Source organism: Rhinoderma darwinii, chromosome 2, assembly GCF_050947455.1.
Source record: "Rhinoderma darwinii isolate aRhiDar2 chromosome 2, aRhiDar2.hap1, whole genome shotgun sequence".
Lineage (NCBI taxonomy): Eukaryota > Metazoa > Chordata > Amphibia > Anura > Rhinodermatidae > Rhinoderma > Rhinoderma darwinii.
Genome location: NC_134688.1, coordinates 456,021,278 through 456,042,380, shown reverse-complemented (window position 1 = coordinate 456,042,380; position 21,103 = coordinate 456,021,278). Strand labels below are relative to the sequence as shown.

General features: G+C 41.9%; 1 protein-coding gene across 8 annotated transcripts in view; it reads right to left on the bottom strand.

Moving 5' to 3' along the window:
• Positions 1 to 562: 562 nt before the first annotated feature.
• Positions 563 to 21,103, bottom strand: part of SYNJ1 (synaptojanin 1) — an 88,184-nt gene continuing 67,643 nt past the window's right edge. For 6 of the 8 annotated variants that reach the window (XM_075854527.1, XM_075854526.1, XM_075854530.1 and 3 more), the window contains 4 exons: positions 19,404 to 19,468; positions 17,625 to 17,727; positions 16,808 to 17,037; positions 563 to 7,711 (listed from right to left, as the gene is read on the bottom strand). In XM_075854527.1, the coding sequence (XP_075710642.1) occupies positions 6,920 to 7,711; positions 16,808 to 17,037; positions 17,625 to 17,727; positions 19,404 to 19,468 (1,190 nt within the window). In that variant the 3' untranslated portion in view covers positions 563 to 6,919. Of the gene's footprint in view, positions 7,712 to 15,790; positions 15,815 to 16,807; positions 17,038 to 17,624; positions 17,728 to 19,403; positions 19,469 to 21,103 lie in introns of all 8 variants that reach the window. The other 2 variants (XM_075854533.1, XM_075854532.1) reach the window with 2 other exon arrangements.

The window sequence follows — 21,103 nt, the reverse complement described above, 5'->3', positions numbered from 1 at the left end:
GAATTGTAAATTATCTTTGTCACTATGTAATGTCTGATATTGTTTGTTTCATGTTCCCTCTAAATTGTAAAGTGCTGCGTAATATGTTGGCGCTATATAAATAAAGATTATTATTATTATATCGAGTATGAACGCCATGTTTAGAAATACACGCACTTCCACACCTCGGCATGCTATCAATGAGTCTATTAATGGTGGTCTGAGGGATGTTATGCCACGATGAATGCACTTGGGCACGCAAATCATCAAGATTGGCTGCTGGCAGCTCCTTTTGCAATTGCCGACCAATGACGTCCCGGATGTGCTGGATGGGAGACAAGTCTGGAGACGCTGCTGGCCATGGCAGCACGTTTAAGCCATGCAAGCTGCTCACCGTAGCACGAGCAACATGCGGCCTGGTATTGCGACCATTGTGCCAAGGGTATCAAAATGTATTTTTTTCGGTCATGCACCGAGGCAAGTTTTAAATGCCCTTCCCCTCCCCCATTTGATCCTATGATATTAATATAGTTTAGGTCCCTTTATACACCTCTAGGCAGACGTAGTTCGAATAATTAAATCATTTCTGTTTTTTTTTTTTATTTCAACTTCACACCACACGTCACAGGACAGTGCACAGGTTACATTGTATCGATACTGTAATACTGCAGATCTCCAGTATATAATCTTATACACATACCACAGAAGCAATGTAAATCTTACATGAACATTATCACATATACCAGTTTTCAGAAAACAAAACTCCCATTTTCCTTTGCAGTGGATTATGGATCAGTAACATATAGTTGGTTAAAGGGAATCCTTAGTATAGGATTCTATGGCAGAATAAGAAGAGACGTTAATTGTACCTGTATAACGCAGGCAGACATTTAGACTTTTTTTTTTTTTGTGTACAACCCAAATAAATTTTCTTATAAGTACGACCATCAAAACATCCTAATAAATCAGCACAAGAACTATTGACGGTAGAGAATAGCGCTGTAATCCTCCGAAGGTACGGCATTGAACGTGTAGAATGGGTTTAAAGGGGAACTCATGTAGGTAGACCTCTTTCAATTAAAGCATCTATTAGATCCAGTGTTAAAGGGGTTGATATAAAAAAAAAAAAAAAAGTCTTACATTTTTTTCCCATCACAGCGCCTCTCTTGTCCAATCGCTGTATCCGGTATTGCAGCTTATCCCCATTCAAGCAAATAGAGCTGAGCTGCAGTAAGACACAGCCCATGGACAATTCTGGCACCGTTTCTTAAAATCATGGACAACCCCTTTAAAACAATGTAGCGGGTTATGTGGTAATTAAATCTGCTGATTGGCTGAGAGGGATCACATCGCCCGGTGGGCCGTTGATCGGTGCCATATAACCTGCTGACTAATAGATGCCCTAATTTAAAATAGGTGTTACATCAGATTTAAGTAACATCAGTGGGGTGGTTTGAACATGGGACTCCAAGGATACCCACACACGGCGGAATTGTTGCGAGTTTTTCCGCAGCAAAATATCTGCAGCATTTCTGTTGCATGCGCAGGGGGCCTTATTGAGAATGAATGGGTACCAGGGACTGTTTTAAGGGAGAGGCGCCTGCTCATAAGCCTCCTTCTCTCCGCTGAAACCAGTAGAAGTTACGGACACTCACAAGTGTTCTCGCTTCTACCCCACTTTGTATTGGAATATTCCAGGATTATAAAAACATGGCAGCTTTGTTCCAGAAACCGTGCCACACCTGTCCACAGGTTGTGTTGGGTATTGCAGCTCAGCTCCATTGAAGTGGGGCGGAGCTGCAATACCAATTAAAACCTCTGGACAGGTGGGGCACTGTTTTATGAAGAAAGCGGCCATGTTTTCATAATCCTGAACGCCAAAACACTGCCAACAAATCATGACTCTTGAGGCAAAAAAAAAATCAATGGAAATGTACAGATTGGGCGATACAAACATATAAGGCCATTTACACAACGACACGACGATATAGTCAATAAATAAGTACATAATGTACTTGTACAATAGTCATAGATTTAGAGGAGTCCTAGATAAAAGTCCTGCTCTCTACAAGCATTGATGCAACTTGCTTTTCTATAAAATATACAAGATAGAAGCACAATATAAAATACACTACCCTCCCTCCCTTACTCTATCATTTGGAATATAGTTTTCTTTTATACAATTATACGGCCTTAAAAATCTAGCGACTCCTTTAATATAGTAAAGTTCTCTTCCATGCTAGTGTATATACTACAAAAGTCTAATGTGAGGATAAATCTGGAATATAAGTTAGTGGTGGGCCTCATATCAAAACTGACCTTGTTACCCATAGCAACCAATCACAGCACAGCTTTCATCTTTCCACAGCAGTTTCAGAAATAAAAGCAGAGCACTGATTGGTTGCTATGGGCAACAAAACAAGTTTTGATGCTTTAGGGCCCACTGTCGTGACGTCTTATTAGATGATAAGCAAAATATTTGGAGAAGCGACCGTGTGAAAAGGTCAATATATTTAGAGCGCTTAGCCCTTAAAGAAACAAAAAAAAAAACAAAAAACACCATCTTCTTGCGTTTTAAAAAAAATGCTATTCTGCCGTTCCTTGTTTTTGGAAAAGCTGAGTGACAACCAATATGGCTACCATTACCGTTCCAGAATCCACAACGATCACCCATTTTTGCCAAATTATTTACCCTCACAGCTTTCACAGGGTTTGTCTATAGCTTTTTCCAAATCCTGAAGAACCAAAGCATAAAACCCCAGGTGGGTGCGGTTACTTAAAGGGGTTTTCTAGTTAGAAAAAATTGATCGCTTTCCTCAGTACAGGCAATCAATATCTGATCGGTGGGGGTCCAACTCTCAGCACGACTTCCCCCTTCATTCCTTATCTGCTCGAACTGAATCGCCGACACATGTATAGCGGCGCTTCATAGTATTACAGCCTTTTCCTATTCAAGTGAATGGGAGAAGGCGGTCATACTGTGAACTGCCGCTACCGGTGTGTCAGCGATTCACAGTACGAGCAGTGACAGGAATGAAGCGGAAGCAGCACTCACATGGGCCCCTTTTAGAAAGCTGATCGGCGAGGGTGCCGAGAGTTGGACCCCCACTGATCAGATATTGATGACCCATCCTGAGGTTAGGCCATCAATTTCTTCTAACTAGAAAACCCCTTTAATGGCGGCCACATTAGTGTCATCCAGCTTTCCCATGAACAGATATAACTAGGAAATAGCGGAATATAATTTTACAGAAGAAAACGCCTCATCTTGACTGGGGTTAATCCCTTTACATTAGGTGGAAATGCTCTGCAACCACATTAGCACTGTCCTCTATAGGACATCTGTGCAGGAATGTATATACGCGCCTCACAGTTCTTAAAAGCCTATAAATACTGTTGAATATTATTATTTTGCAATATATTAAGCATTCATACCTGTAAATTGGATTTAGATTTCTACACTATCTAAAAACACCTAATTTGGACCAGACAACCATACAGTGTACTCCTATAAACTACCGGCTATATATACAGCGCTGTATGTATATTACATATAACACGCAATGTTATTCTAAGTGTACATTTATTCCACTTGCACCAGAGGCAGCCATTTTGTGGGCAAGCCAATATTCAGGAAACAGTGCTTCTTCCTGGATAAATGGCGGCCTTGCTTTGGCGCAGCTAGTATACACTTTTTAGAAGCTCAAAAAATGGACCTGCTGAGGATTTACAGCAAGAAATGAAATGCGGAAGGAGATGATATGGGTCAGGCACAGAACTGAAGCTCAGTCATAGAAAGTGGTCTGAAATGTGAAGACAATTAAAGTGCATCGTACGAATATCCGCAGCGTCCTGGTGCATAGAACGCAGGTGGAAAACACTGGGATACGGTAAAATTCACGGACTATGCGATTAGTGCCGGGTTAATCTATGTCTAGACAAATAAAGCTGTGGAAAATAAAACCGGTCAATGATATTAGTAATGGTTTTCCAGTAGGGAAGGTTTTTACAGACTTCTATAGCAGCAGTTATACCGAGTGCAAAATATAGAAATAACGTGCCCCATATATATGGCGAACAAATAGTAACGCAGGTTTCTGAAATCTGTCTGATCACCATATACAACTGCTACACTAATGGCCGCCTACACCTGCGGCCATATTTTAGCATTCATATTACAGCCGCAATATCTGGACCTCCCGCAGTTCTACTAAAGCGGACTTGGGTCCCCATAGGATCCTATGATGATCTAAAGAGGTCGGTTTCTTTCCATATGTGAAGCTCATTGTCCTCCTGTAAAATGGTAACCGGCCGTCTGAGGACTATCCAACCCAATGTATTTTATAAGCACAGGTTCTCATAGATCGAATGCGCCATAGGTAATTGAAGACGCTGACAAAAAGTGGACGTGTTGCCCATGGCAACCAATCAGATCCTAGCGCTAATTTTTTTTTCCAGCGTAGGTTAGAAAAATCAAACAATGATCTGACGGGTTGCTATAGGCAGCATGACGGGTTTCTTTACTAGATTTCACATGGCGACACATTGAGTAAGCATAGCACCAAATGTTCTGTTTTACAACTAAAAAACATATCCTGTATCTTTAGGTAGTAGTCTCCACCATAGGTGACACACGTCATTAAGCATCAGTTACCTGGAGAAAATAACTGCAGGCTGCTTGAAGGGGAAATCCATCAAAAACCTCTCCCGATATGTTATTGGTCTATATTTGACCCCCTTGGTTTCAAAATGATATAGAGCGCTGCAGGTCCTTCGAGCAATGCTCAAGCCATTCAAGCACTCGGAGACTTCACCGCACTCACAACGGAGCGCTATTGCTTTAAATGGTGCCATGTTGTATTGTAACGTTTTCAAGTTTTGGAAATCCATGGAGATATCCCCAATCTTCAGGAGGTGTAACTTCTGTAACAGGGACCCCAACTATCAAGTGCCATTTGCAGCTACCATCCTCCAGCCAATATTATCTCCTATCAACCCTGAATGACACGTCAGATCTTTGGTCGATATTCCTTGTAAAATCATAAAAGTCTACCACTAAAAGGTTAGCCCTTCTGCGCCGCAAGGGTTGCCTGTGAGGGCCAGTAAAATTGCAGGAAGTGCTGGCTATGGGAAAAAAGTATGCAAGTCACCATGTCAGATTTTTGGCGCTGGTCGTATGGAACCTTTTTTTTCCCATAGTGAAAACCATGACCCATGCCGATCTAGAGCACTAGCCCTATGAGGAACGTCTTTTCCTATATGGTATACCACATTGGAATTGGGATTTTTTCAGTCATAAATACAGCTTTTTTACAAGTAATACAGATCACTTTAGTTTAGACTACAACTCCGTCTGGTTTGCCAGAGGTAGATACGGTTCCTAGCTTGAAATCTAGTCCTCAGCCTGCTATAGTATAAACTACTGCACATTTTATCAATGGCAAACAATGCCCGACATACGTACTGGGCCAGTCACTGGGTCCTAAATGTAAATTTAGTCGCATTACCTTACTCTATTTATGGCGGTTTGGTAAGAGGAAGAAGCCGGGAGACTCAAGCAGAGGATTGTTCTATTTTACGATTAAAACCATGTCGGGGATTAAAAAGGGAATTCATATTCCCTTAATAGGATAGTCACGTTTGCAAAATGGTAGTCAATACGGTCATGCTCTAATGGCATTTATAACCGATGGCTGTTGCAGTTAGCATGAAAGATTACTGGTCCATTTAACCACGTACACGAGTAGTAGAGCGGAGTTTGTGATATTTAAATGTATTGAATGCCTCTAAACTCGGATACATTGTGTATTGAGATACCTGCAGTCCTAAGTAAAACCACCGATACCCAATTATACTACATTGTTTGTGTATTGAGATACCTGCAGTCCTAAGTAAAACCCCAAATACCCATTTATGATGTCACCGCTACCTTACCAAATGACATCAGCTCTCCTAGGTTAAACTGTCTTTTGAGCCCCTGTACTAATTCTTCTATGAAACTGCATAACCAAATCCCAAGGCGGTGATTACAATGAGGGGGTTTGGGACCGAATCCCTGCGATTATTGAAGCATCTGCAAAAGAGGCGTCACTTTAAACTAACATCAATGAATAAACCCACTTCTTAGCCTTTTATGTTTTCAGGGAGACTTGGTTAAGGAGTAGTCAGACGGGTCATGGACAGCAATAGATTTTTCTTTGCCATCCATTATTATATCACAAATAGTCCGCCTATCGATCGGTGGTGATCGCTCAAAAACCACTCACCATTGATTCCAGCGCCCATACCTATCTATACTAATGTAAAACGCCCTACATGGAAATATTTGGTTTCTGTTCAAGTTATTGGACACAGAAATATTTGCCTAAAGTGGTTCACCTGTTACTGCAGTAAACATAAAGCATGTAATAGTAGTTTCCTACTAAAACAATAAAATAAAGCGAAACGGGCTAGGTCAATGCCCTTACAGATGCCCTGATAGTGGCTACAAATGCTCCCTCAGTGGATTAGGCAGTATCTTAGGTCTCAAGTAAATTGGGCTGAGCCGCAATACCAGGCACATCCTATGCACAAGAATGGCACTGTTTTTTTGGAGACAAAAAGCAGACCCTTTTTTCTGATCATGAACAACCCCTTTAAGAACAGGAAAAATCCTTATCTGGCCAACTGACTGCCATTTTGTAGGGTCCTTACACCCACTAGTTTAACTTCCTACAGACGCCCAAATCTTAATGGACCCCATCAAAGTGACAGGTTCCCTTTAAGTGGCTTTCCACTGAGAATGCACATTTACAATAAACAACGCCAAAAAGAAAGTCACATTTGAAATGTTGCAAAGATATACAGAAAAAATACGGAGACGCATTAAATAGTGGTTATGTACGAGTGAATTCCTCAATCGGGTAAACTTATTGCACGCCAGTCAATAGTATTATCTTGGTTACCGGTCTGCAAATTCAAAACTTTGTGACGAGTTTGCCAACAGCTTGGCAGCGGGTGGTTCATTCTTTGTTCTTGATGGGACACGTGGAGGGGCTGGTGGCTTTCTAAAAAACGTAGTAAATGAAGATCCAGCTGGAAGCGTGTTCCAGTTGAGGTCGAATCCGGACGGCTGGGAAGGGTTAAGTAAGGTGACACCATCAAGTTCTACTCCATTGGTGGGGGGTGACTTGTTTGCTTGAGTAGTAATGTTGGTATCTTCAAAAGTTACCCAACCAGTGGGATTTGGGGCCGGCCGCGTGGAAAAGTTGTGAGGCAACGAGAGACTTTTTTCCGCTGGACCCACTGTAAACATTGGCCTGTTTTGCAGCAACTCAGGTTGGCTAACAGAATGAGATTGATCGAATAGACTTGTCTGCAAAAACGTTGGAGCCGTTGGTATGGTGGCCTGGGTCGTAAATGGGTTTGCCGCCTCTGCTGACCGTTCTGTAAATGGGTTTGCTGTGTGGGTGATGTTTGCTCTACTGGGAAATGGGTTGGGTGATATCCTCAGGCTGTCCCGCGATCCACTACGGGCCGGGATTGGAGGAGCAGCAGACAAGCAATTCATATGATGTAAGGTATGAAGGTTATTTGCCGATGACGAAGGCAGCAGTATTGGCTCCTTTGGGGTTAATGCCGGTATGTGAATGGGTGCTGGCAGCTTTAAAACGGGAGGTTGATGAAATGTCAAGTCCACGAACGGATCACTGTTAAATAGACTATTAACTTCACCGACTTCTGGAGGATAGATCTGCAAGAAACAAAACGACAAAAAGAAAAGAATTCAGGTCACAAAGAAGAACAAAAACTATTTTTTGGTAGATAATCGAACGTCTCCCATTTCCAAAACTAAAATGAACGAAATGGTAGAATGTCCTACAAAAACAACAAACTTCTACTACACCGAGATACAACCATTCACCGGCTACAGAAATGAAAAGATCTACCCCACATGAAGGCTCTGTTTTTGACGTTCTTCTACTCGCCTCATGCAATATTCATGCAACAATTGGGTTGAAAATCCAATAGACTCTGGGTGGTCCGACAGTCAAAAAGCAAAGACGTGACTTTTTCCCATAGAAAATAAAGGGATCACTGACTTTTACCGCTGCATCTTGATTGCTTTCTTTTCTATGAATCTTATGGTCAGTCTCATAGACCAGGATATAAAACGTGAATGGTGCCGATGCTGTATGGGAACATTTCATACTAAGAGGATTGGGAGGTTCTCATATGGATACGCACCTGAGAAGAGATCCATTGCATAGAGCAATTTTATGAAATTTAAGGGGTTCTTCATGATTAGAAAAACATTGCTGCGTTTTCCCCAAAACAGTGCCACACCTGTCGCAGGTTGTATATGGTATTGCAGCTCAGTCTCGTTTACTTTAATAAAAACGGAGCTGCAATAGTGAACGCAACGCATAGACAGCACGGTTTCTTAACAAAAAATAAAGTTTTGCTAACCCTGTACAGCTCCTTTAACTTCATAAGAAGAGATGATCGTGTTTATAAATGATAGACACACAATGAACTAACAAGACCTCTACGTGACTATCCACTAGGATTCATGCCCATTTTGGAGCGACAGTAATCCTCATATTTGGGAATTTAGCAGTTTTTTTCTTTCTAGAAAAGGCCAACAAATTTCCTACAGGTCGTCTCATGATACGGTCAGCAGAACACAGCCTAAATTCTGTGAATGGACAGAAGGAGCTGCTAAAGGGTACAGTCTGACATCACAAAAGTTCCCCTGCTCCTTCCACTAGCAGAATACAGACTTCCCTTCAGTAGGATACTTGTGCTGTTCATGACCGAGTCCAAATTCCCCAGTAGTTGTCTATTACTATTACCCTATTGCTCCTGATCTTAAAGGGCCCAATTAGCCCATGTTCACACACCATATTTCAGTACGTTAACGCTCGTATTAAAGCATCGAAATAACCTGCAATCAGCTCCTTAATGAATTTAATAAGAAATATGCCTTGTATGAACTACGCAGTATATTTTTTTGCGGTCGCCATTTTCTTGTGTGCTGGATGAGGACTGGCCCCATGCACACTACAGTATTTTTCATCAGTAATTACAGACCCATTAATTTCTATTGGCCATGAACACCTTTCAGTATTTTTACTGATGGCGTCCGTGCTGAAAAAAGGATAGAACCCGTCCTATTCTGGTGAGTAATTACGGCAAGGACTATCCCATAGAAGTCTATGGGAGCTTCCGTAAATACGGACGCTACTGATGTGCATCCATATACCGTCCGTATTTATGGAAGCATTGCTAGGCAACATGTGGATGACAATTTGCAACCTCCCTCTTTTTGTACGGATCCGTATAGGTGGATGGAATACGGACAGTATTTACAGACACCCTTCCGTATATACACACGAATGAAATACAGATGCCTACTGATCCGTATTTACGGACTGTATTTCTGGATAGATGAAAATACTGTCGTGTGCATCCTCATGTACAATACTTTGTCTTTCCCTCCAACGCTCAGCGGTTTGTGCTGCAGACCTCTCCTCCTTCCTAATTCACGAACAGGCAGGAGGTTATCATCATGGTCTGCCATGTCGCAGATATAGTGGAGCTACTTCTTCACCCGATCGCCGTTCCTCCCTTAGCCCGTTAATTTACACCTACATTCTGCTTAAATCAGTCCCTAGGCTGCTGTAATCACAGGACTTTATTAAAGGAGTTGTCCAGAATTAGAAAATCATGGCTTTCTTCCAAGAAAAAGGGCCACACCGGTCCATGAGTTGTGTCGAATATTGCAGATCAGCTTTATTGAAAAGAATGAGGCGGAGCTGGAATACCACACACAACCTGTGGACAGGTGGGGCACTGTTTCTGGAAGAAGCCATGTTTTTCTAAACCTGGCCAATCTCTTTAAACGGACATTCCCACATTTAAAGGCATATTTACAGGATATGCCAAAAATGTCTGATAGATGCGGGTCCCACCTCTATCTCCAGAATTAGGGTTCCACAACCACGTCCCAGAGAATCAATGGAGAAGTGTCCATGAATTATGTAAAAAGCCGAGCTCCCATTCACTTTTGCAGGAATTACAGGCACAGCAAGCTCGGCTTTTTCTGTAACTCCCGGCCCCTCTCCATTTATTCTTCGCCTATATGCGTCAGCTCGCACCCGGGATAAGGTTGTAGGACCCCTGTTCTAGAGATGGATGCCGGATTCGCTTCTATCAAACATTTATAGCATATCCTGTGGATATGCCATAAATGTTAAAGATAGATATACCCCTTTCAAGTAGCAAGTTCCTTCTATAGACACACTACCAGCCTGGAACTCCCTGTTTGTGTAAGATAGGCCATCAATTTCTTAGGACTGCAAAACACCTATTTTCAGGATAGGCCATCAATACCTGATCGGTGGGGGTCCGACTCCCATCAGTCAGCTGTTTTGAAGGGGCTACGACGCTCGCTACTTTCCCTTCATTTCAACCTGCTCGTATTGTGTATCGCAGACACACATGTAGCGGCGGTTCACAGTATTACAGCCTTTTCCCATTCAAGTGAATGGGAGAAGGCTGTAAGGCTTCATTCACATCTGCGTCAGGGCTCCATTCCAAAGTTCCGTCGGAACGGAGCCCTGACAGACCCAAACTGAAACCATAGGTTTCCGTCACCATATATTTCAAAAGGGACGGATCCAGTGCCAATGGTTTCAGTTTGTCTCCGTTGTGCAAGGGTTCCGTCGTTTTGACGGGATGAATACCGTAGTACTAGCCCTGATGCAGATGTGAACATAGCCTTATACTGTGAACTGCCGCTACATGTGGGTATGCGATATTCCTTATCTGCTCGTATAGTGTGGCGGTGAAGCAGAGATCGCACGAGTGTCACGGCCCCTTCAAAACAGCTGATCGGCGGGGGTGCCAAGAATCGGACCCACCCACCGATAAAAGGTATAGATGGCCTATTCTGAAGAATTCTTAGGCCTGAACAACCCCTTTAAAATGATTGTGTACATCATATCTCCCGATCTATATGTTCCTGCAGATGATATCAGCAGGTAAGAAGTGAAGGGCTGCAGTATTTCAAGTGTCCTTCTACCCGGTCACATATTGAAATGAATTCCATATTCAGCCTGCAAGCGAACTCTAGAATAGAAACTTGAATTTACTCATGGAGGTGCATATCCCGAGAGGTTTTTAAGTGGATAAGAGGAGGTATATGGTAAACTGAGAAAAAGAATTGGGGGAACGTTGCTACTGGAGGAACATATAGATATAGTTGGTGTTGCTGAAACATGGCTACTCTTCTCATAGGACTGGGCTGTAAATCTACAGGGTTTTACAGTGTTTTGAAAAGACAGGGCGAATCAGAAAGGCGGTGGTGTATGTCTGTATGTGAGAAGTGATATGAAGGCAGTGGGGCATGTCTGTATGTGAGAAGTGATATGAAGGCGGTGGTGCATGTTTGTATGTGAGAAGTGATATGAAGGCGGTGGTGTATGTCTGTATGTGAGAAGTGATATGAGGGTGGTGGTGTACGTATGTATGTGAGAAGTGATATGAAGGCGGTGGTGCATGTTTGTATGTGAGAAGTGATATGAAGGTGGTGGTGTATGTATGTGAGAAGTGATATGAAGGCGGTGGTGCATGTTTGTATGTGAGAAGTGATATGAAGGCGGTGGTGTATGTCTGTATGTGAGAAGTGATATATGAAGGTGGTGGTGTATGTCTATGTATGTGAGAAGTGATTTGAAGGGGAGTGTGAAAGAGACATTAGAGGGTGAAGACTGTAAGGAGGTTGAAACCTTGTGGGTGGAATTACAAAGGGAGGCAAACACTGGAAAAATTACTTTTGGTGTAATCTATAGACCCCCCAATATAACTGAGGAGATGGAAGGTCAGCTATATAAACAGATGGAGCGGGCTGCACAGGCGGGTACAGTAGTAATAATGGGAGATTTGAATTGCCAGGATATTAATTGGTGTCATGGTTCGGCTTCAACTGCAAAAGGGGAGACATTTCCTCAACCTGTTGCAGGAAAATTTTATGGGCCAGTTTGTGGAAGACCCGACTAGAGGTGAAGCTCTGTTGGATCTGGTCATTTCTAATAATGCAGAGCTTGTTGGGAACGTCAATGTTCGTGAAAACCTTGGTAACAGTGATCACAATATAGTTACATTTTACATATACTGTAAAAAACAAACACAGGCTGGGAGGGCAAAAACACTTAATTTTAAGAAAGCCAATTTCCCCAGGATGAGGGCTGCAATTCAGGATATAGACTGGGAAGAACTAATGTCAAATAATGGTACAAATGATAAATGGGAGATTTTAAAATCTACTTTGGGTTATTATAGTGCAAAATTTATTCCTATAGGTAACAAGTATAAACGACTACAATTAAACCCCCATGGCTTACACCTTCTGTAAAAAGGGTAATACATGACAAAAAGGGCATTTGAAAAATACAAATCTGAGGGTACATCTGCAACCTTTGTTAATAAAATCTGTAAAAAGGTAATAAAATCAGCAAAAATACAAAAATGAAAGGCAGGTGGCCAAGGATAGTAAAACAAATCCTAAAAAATTCTTCAAGCATATAAATGCAAAAAAGCCAAGGTCTGAACATGTAGGACCCCTAGATAGTGGTAATGGGGAGTTGGTCACAGGGGATCAAGAGAAGGCAGAGTTACTAAATGGGTTCTTCAGCTCTGTATATACAACTGAAGAAAGAGCAGCTGATGTAGCCGGTGCCAGTGCTGTTAATATATCAGTTGATATACTGAATTGGATGAATGTAGATATGGTCCAAGCTAAATAAAATAAAAATGTGCACAAGGCCCCGGTACCAGATGGGTTACACCCTAGAGTTCTTAAAGAGCTTAGTTCAGTTATTTCCGTCCCCCTCTTCATAATATTTAGAGATTCTCTAGTGATTGGTATAGTGCCAAGGGACTGGCGCAGGGCAAATGTGGTGCCTATTTTCAAAAAAGGCTCTAGGTCTTCCCCGGGTAATTATAGACCAGTAAGCTTAACATCAATTGTGGGGAAAATGTTTGAGGGGCTATTAAGGGACTATATACAGGATTATGTGACAAAAAATAGTATTATAAGTGACAGCCAGCACGGTTTTACTATGGATAGAAGCTGTCAAACCAACCTGATTTGTCTTTATGAAGAGGTGAGCAGAAGCCTAGACGGAGGGGCCGCTGTGGATATAGTGTTTATATGAGAGGTGAGCAGAAGCCTAGACAGAGGGGCCGCTGTGGACATAGTGTTTTTGGACTTTGCAAAGGCATTTGACACTGTCCCTCATAGACGTCGAATGGGTAAATTGAGTACTATAGGTTTAGAAAGTAGAGTTTGTAATTGGATTGAGAATTGGCTCAAGGACCGTATCCAGAGTTGTGGTCAATGATTCTTACTCTGAATGGTCCCCGGTAATAAGTGGTGTACCCCAGGGTTCAGTGCTGGGACCAATATTAGTCAACTTGTTTAATAATGATAGAGAGGATGGGATTAATAGCACTATTTCTATTTTTTCAGATGACACCAAGCTATGCAATATAGTTCAGACTATGGAAGCTGTTCATGAATTGCAGTGTTTGGGCATCCAGTTGGCAAATGAGGTTTAATGTAGATAAATGTAAAGTTATGCATCTGGGTACCAACCACCTGCATGCATCATATGTCCTCGGGGGAGCTACACTGGCGGATTCACTTGTTGAGAAGGATCTGGGTGTACTTGTAAATCATAAACTCAATAACAGCTTGCAATGTCAATCAGCTGCTTCAAAGGCCAGCAAGATATTGTCGTGTATTAAAAGAGGCATGGACTCGCGGGACAGGGATGTAATATTACCACTTTACAAAGCATTAGTGAGGCCTCATCTATAATATGCAGTCCAGTTCTGGGCTCCAGTTCATAGAAAGGAGGAAAAATACATAGAAGAGCAACGAAGCTAATAAGGGGCGCGGAGAATCTAAGTTATGAGGAAAGATTAAAAGACTTAAACCTATTTAGCCTTGAGAAAAGACGACTAAGGGGGAGACATGATTAATTTATATAAATATATTAATGGCACATACAGAAAATATGGAGAAATCCTGTTCCATGTAAAACCCCCTCAAAAAACAAGGAGGCACTCCCTCCGTCTGGAAAAAGAAAGGTTCAACCTGCGGAGGCGACAAGCCTTCTTTACTGTGAGAACTGTGAATCTATGGAATAGTCACCGCAGGAGCCGTCACAGCAGGGACAGTAGATGCTTTAAAAAAGGCTTAGATCATTTCCTAGAACCAAAAAATATCAGCTCCTATGTGTAGAAATTTTTACCTTCCCTTGGTTGAACTTGATGGACATGTGTCTTTTCTCAACCGTATGAACTATGTAACTATGAATCAATGACTGTAAATGACATGACTAATCAGTCCATTTAAAGCGCACAAAAACAACATCAACATTAGAAATTGATGACTATAAGATATATCCAATATTTCTGCTCATTCATGGATATGAGATGACAACGCTGGGGAACACCCGCTGTTTGTTAGGAAAGTATTGATTTCTGCAGCAGTAAAAGTTAATACGATATAGCAGGCATCATGTCATGATAAAGAAAGCGATACCTATATTGTCCTAATACTCCAGCAATCTATTTGCTGCAGGACGTCCACACAGATATAAACGCTGCTGAACCAGTCAGTGCAAGGACGGTGATCCATCCCATCTACAAAGAACGTATAAACAAGAGCGTGCTAGTCAACGTGTATACTAACAAAAAGAAAACCTTCTTGTATCCTATGGTTTGTTTCTCATCGATCTCCATGTGGGGTCTTGTTCTGTAGCCCAACCAGGTGTTATGATTTGGGTCTGGTAAGTTTGCGTTTTTAATTGTTTTTATCCGGTCTGCGTCTTTTCTTGTATAATTTTTTTATGTTGTCATAAAAAAAAATCTAATTTGCTGGAGAGGCGCAGTCTGATATACGCGTTTCTCTTTTTGTTAGTATATGTAGATGGTGATGATATGTAAAACACTAATATGTCTTACTGCCAGTGAAATGACTAAATGGGTACACATACCAGCTGGCACATTAAATCACAGTGAATGACAATTTAAAACTAATGTATTTCATTACCGGACCACAGATAAATAATAAAATTCTGTTTGCCTAATGACACCACTAGAGGGAGCTCTCTACATGCAGATTTATACAGATACCCTTTGAAGTCAATAACCCTATTTTAAATAATCTCCCCCTAGTGGTGGCCACAGGCCAGAATTCGTTAGGGAATATAGAGCTAAAAAAAAACAAAAACCTATACACCTAATAAAATTAAACGCAGAATTTTGGACCTAAAAATGAAATGGTGTTAAAAGGTGGAGATTCACTTTAAGGGTCCCCAAAAGATTAAAGGTGCAAACTGGGGAGGTGTGGGGACACAAGATCTCCTTAAGAAACATGCCCCCACCTCCATACATAAAAGTTCATGTATTTCTGGTTTTATCCCATAAACATATCTTCATAAGAGACTTCCAAGCCGGTCTAGAACAGACTCCCCATTAGTGGGGTTTGCATGGCCTAGTAAAGACAGCAGTCGCCATATATCTGGGCACAAACGAACAATAGACCCCACTGCCAAGAAAAGTTTTCAGTTCTTGGAGGACAATTTAGAGAATACCAAGTAGTAATAGATGGTCCCTTCTTTATCATGACAGCAAACTGCAGCGGTAATGATGGTTATCCGGATTAATACAGATGACAATTATCAGTGACATGAGACGTATGGAACTAAGGGTGTCATTCACTGATGGATATAGAAATAGGGTGAAATGACTGAGGTACCTGTTACCCTGATGGTTGCTCCTGCTAGTGATAAAAAAGACAGATATTAAAGAAAAATAGATAGAATAAGAGATATACACAATGTGATAAACTCGACATGCACTGCTAAAGTTTCCAGCCTTAAACCTTTAAAAGGCTATGTGCGCTTTGGAACCATTTTTATAGTTCTATTGTATCGAAAATAAAAAAGAAACATTGGAAAAAAAAAGAAAAAAAAAGAAAAATAAAATTCATCCCATTTTGTGTATACAGCGTCTATGCAGACTTATGTCTACAAAGGGGTACATACCTTTTCATGTTATATTTTCCCAAGTCACAAATGACACAATTACAGTATGTTCGGTGGCCACGCTATATAGGCAACACAGAAGAGGCAGCGAATAGTATAAACTGCCTTTAGATTTGAGACCTGAGTTACCTTAGGCAGACTGGTTGTTAGGCATCGTATCCCTAGCAACCAGACTGTCAGTCATCAGTTAGCTGTTCAGCTCAGAGCAGGATTATACATTGACTTATACCAGTAGTTACAGTATTTTGTGTTTTGTTTGTCCTGCAATACAATTAAAGAGATCCAGTCCCTTCTCTCAAAGTGGAGAAATTCCAAAATGTCAGCATACAACGCATATTATAAGGCATGGCAATCCCTGCCATTTTGTGAGATCTGCACGTTTAATTTATACAAAATAGCAGCTTTTGCTTAAATGGATTGTACAGGATTATAAAAAGATGGCTTTTTTTTTTCTCAACTAAAAACAGCGCCATACCTGGCCACAGGTTGTGTGTGGTATTGCAGCTCAGACATTTACTTCAATGGATCTGAGCTGCAATACAAGAGACAACCCATGGACAGTTGTTTTTTTGAAGAAAGCAGCCATGTTTTTCTAATCCTGGACAACCCCTTTAAATGTATTTAAACTGTTGGTGGTTACCGTCCCTCTATGAGAATTTCCTCTCCAAAGTTCAATAAATGAATAACTGCATTAACTAGACCATGTATTTCACGGTGGCCAGGCTTACCTGTTGAGAAGGGGTTTGCTCTGAAGGCAGGTTCTGGGAGGATCGGCTACGAGGAGGGGCTTGAGGAGGAGGCGGGTCTAGGATTTGCACTGGGGCTGTTTGGGAAGTAGGATGCAACGTTGTAGGTAACAGAGGTTCTGCCAGTTTTTGGCAGGGTGGCTGGGAAGTTGGGCTGGGCTGGAGAGGGGCTGCAAGTTGGGGTTTCAAGGGCTCAGGAAGAGAATGAATCGCTGAAAGAGAAGTAGAAACACAAATATGTTTTATTAAGAAGACCATATGTCGACATTTTTCAGCAGATCTGAGCAGCAACGGGGTGTGTCCCTACACAGTGACGGTCCAATCAGCACGGACATTGTTGTCAGACGGTGTAGGGACACAACCTATTGTAACGCTTATTTTTCCATATAGTCATATGGCTCCAGGAGGAATAATAGAGGAATGGGACAAGTGAAAAGATGCCCCAAAATTGTTATTTAATGGGCAAAGCAATTTTTTACAAGACCACCACATTTTAGGAGCAAGGACAGCTCCTCTAAAGTACATGGAGGGACACTAAGATTGATAGTTCGCATGTGCACGCCTAAGCCTCTGTTTACACTGGCTTCATCGGTTCCACTTTCACAAGATCAATGACAGATACCATTGCCATATTATGGCTCCGCCATCTTCCCATTCCTTTACTAGGTAAAATAGACTGCTTTTCTGGTTGTGAGAGGAGACGGAAACCTGATAAAACGGAATGAGGACGCCAGTGGGACCAGAACCCGTAGACCCTGGAGTGATGTCACATACACCTTGTATAGGAGGATACACTTACCTTTGGCTGGCTCAGCAGCTTTTACTGGTGCCTCAGTATTTGGTCTTGTCTGTGCTTGTCGGCTTTGGGGGACACTAATAACTCCAGCACGAGGAGGGATTATCTGGGGAAAGGTTATGATAACAGTCATTTAGTGCATCTCAGGATCTGTTCACATCACCGTTCGCTTTCCGTTCCGGGGTTCCGAGGTTTCCGTCATGGAACCCCGCAACGGAAAGTCAAATGGAAACCACAGCTTCCGTTTGCATCACCATTGATATCAATGGTGACGGAAACATTGCTAATGGTTTCCGTTTGTCACCGTTCCGGCAGGTTTCCGTTTTTCCGACGGAATCAATTGCGCAGTAGACTGCACTATTGATTCCGTCGTTAAAACGGAAACCTGCCGGAATGGTGACGAACGGAAACCATTAGCATTGTTTCCGTCACCATTGATATCATATCATAACGGAAGCTGTGGAAACCTCCGACGGAACCTCGGAACGGAAAGCCAACGCTGAGAGTTTCCTCACCAAAATGATTTCTAATTAATCCAATACCATAAAACCAGAGCCTGAGGTGAGCGCTGGCAAGACATGACTGCTGTTCCCCTTCTTTATGGTCAACAAAGAGAAAATCACACCTGACAATCTGGTTGCTGGGGATACACGGCTTAACAGCTTTATCTTTTTAATATGGGGTTGTCAGGCAGCACGTCTCCCAACAATTAAATCCCAAGTCTTAAAGGGTCTGTCCAAAATAAGAAAAACATGGCTTTCAGAAATAAAAACAGCCAATTTTTTTCCAATTCTAGACACCCCCTTTAAGCCGTATCCAAGAATGGTCCCAAAAAAGCCTATTTTTATGCAAATATACACAGCCCACACCTTTTCGGTCGTTGGGCAGCACATCTGGAGCAACTGGTCTGTCTCAGGCTAGACCTGATTAACAGAGTTTTAACACTACATAAGGTTGCAACGTATCCCACTGTGTAGGCACACAGTGGGATACGTCACCCTAAGTCCCCGGGCACAGAGCTACTTGAAGCGCTGTGTCCGGGGGAAAACCTGCCGTCACTGTTCGTATATGAACTGAAATGTCAGGGGCTTTCAGCCAGAGTCCCCAGCCAGAGTATCGGTAGCTCTCTGGCCAGGGATTCCGCTCCTGGAGTATCCCCTGACATCACTGTCCATATATGGACAGTGACATCAGGGACGTATCCAGTCCCAGAGTCCCTGGCCAGAGAGCTACCGATACTCTGGTTGGGGACTCTGTTCAAATATGGACAGTGATGTCAGGGGCTTGCAACTACAGTGACATCAGGGGCTTCTCCAGGCACAGAGTCCCCTAGTCGAGCACTACTTAATGATCTTCCCGGGGACTCTGGCCCTGGGAAACTCCCTGAGGTATATGTCTAATGCTGACAGATGCCACACAGTGGCATCCGTCATGGATAGGCTGCCATGTAAAAAAAAAAAAAAAAAAAAAAGAAGAAAAGTGTACCGACGTATATCAGGCCAGTCCAAAAGGACGCTTTCAATCTCAGTCGGGATAATGGAAACCTTTGTGCATGTTTATAGCGTACCTCAGGAGCTTTCCTGACGTACATGATAAACGTAGGGCACAAACGTGGTGTGAATCACTTAATTCAGGTCATCGGCTCAGAGTGGAGGGCAGAGAATGGAGAGGAGGGTCATCACTATGTAAAGAATGTTCCTCCATCTCTTAATGCCGCACTTGTAGAAATGTATGTGGCATAACCCGCTACGCTGCTGGTATAATAGAGGATATGATGCTCACCGGTCGCACTGAAGCGCAGGGGGCAGTCACTGGCGCCCCCAACTGGGGAGGAAGTTGTCCACGAACTGAAACACAAAGCGAAAACTCAAAACCACTTCACTTTCACACAAGTAACGGTCTGCACACGGACCATGAGGCCGGCCAGACATTACACATGCATTAATAATCCATCATGAAAAGTGTACTATATTAGTATTTAAAAAAAAGTCATCATAGGTCCCGGGAGGTGCGCCAGTTTTTTGGCGCAGTTTTGCTTTGTAAATCTCCCCCACGGCAATCTAAATCTGAAACTATACAGTAGGTCCTTAAACATTCCCCAATTATAGCGCACACCAGATTTGTGCATTAATTGGTGACTTTTTGCCATTTTCCACCACTCACGGCACTTCTTAAAACACATGGTCGGGGCTTAGCGGGAAGGGCAGCCGAACAGATTCACTATAATTTACGAGAATAACTGGCTTAAATTACAGTGGGAATCTATCCTTTAGGGAATCTAGGGGCTTTTAGGGACCTAATAGAGGCAATCATTTAGATCAATATGGAGATTTTTGCGTAGATCCATCCCTTGGAGTCGGCTCTTGCAGATCACGCTATGAATGTTAGACCTTTTTTTTTTTTATAGATTCTCTAAACCACAAAGTAATAGAATAATAATATTCTTCATCCAGTATTTTCAGACTGCTCAGTATTAGGTCTTCCCAGCAGTGCCTCTGACGGAGGATACCGATAGCGGTGTGATTTTCTGTAGAAAATCTTTTACTCTTTATACAGGGAGTTATTTAATTACGTAGAAGTATTTCCTGATGTGCCCTATTATAGCAGATCTGTCACCCTAAATGCTTCCTCTTTACCCGGCTTCCGACCTCCCACAATATACTTGGGTAATGAACTCTATACTAGTGAATATTTACATAGGCCCCTTAGCATTGGTATCAGTGATCTGCAGATTACAGATTCCTTGCTACCCTACCCCAGGAGTAGTAGTAACAATAAAGAAATTAAAAAACACAAAAAAAAAACACATTAATAAATAGTTAACAAAATCCATCTTCATTTAGTTAAAAAAAATAAAAATGTGCACATCAATGTATTTAGACATGGGCATCATGCGCTCGTGCAATAATTCTTCACAACCAAATTTTTTTTTTTATTGCTTTAATCTAAAAATTACGAAACGGGTATCCAAGGCACCGTATAAGAATTAAGACTTAAAGGGGTATTCCCATGTTAGACATATCCACATTTTCTGTGAAGTTCTATATATCTCCATGGCAACAAACAAACCCTGTGTAGTCTGATCCTACAGTCATTATCTTCTATCGGTCTACAACGTTTTACAAACATACTTCAGTATGTAGGGGACCATTGGAAGGGAGAGTGGCTGCAGGATCAGACTACAAAGGGTTTGTAGTCTGTTGCCATGGAGACATATAGGAAATACTCAATCAAGACCTTTGTCTACAACTCCCATTTGTAAACACGCTTAATTTTTCTTTTTATTATAGGATTTGCAGCAATAAAAAAAAATGGTTGCAGAGGTAGACATAGTTTTTAAAATATTTGGTATCATTATACATAGAAAAAAAAAAAAGAGTATTCATGGGGTTATAGATTCCAACTATATTAGAATATAACATCATATGCCCTGTCTAGCGGATGTTAGTAGAGTAGTTTTAGGACACATGTATAGTACACTC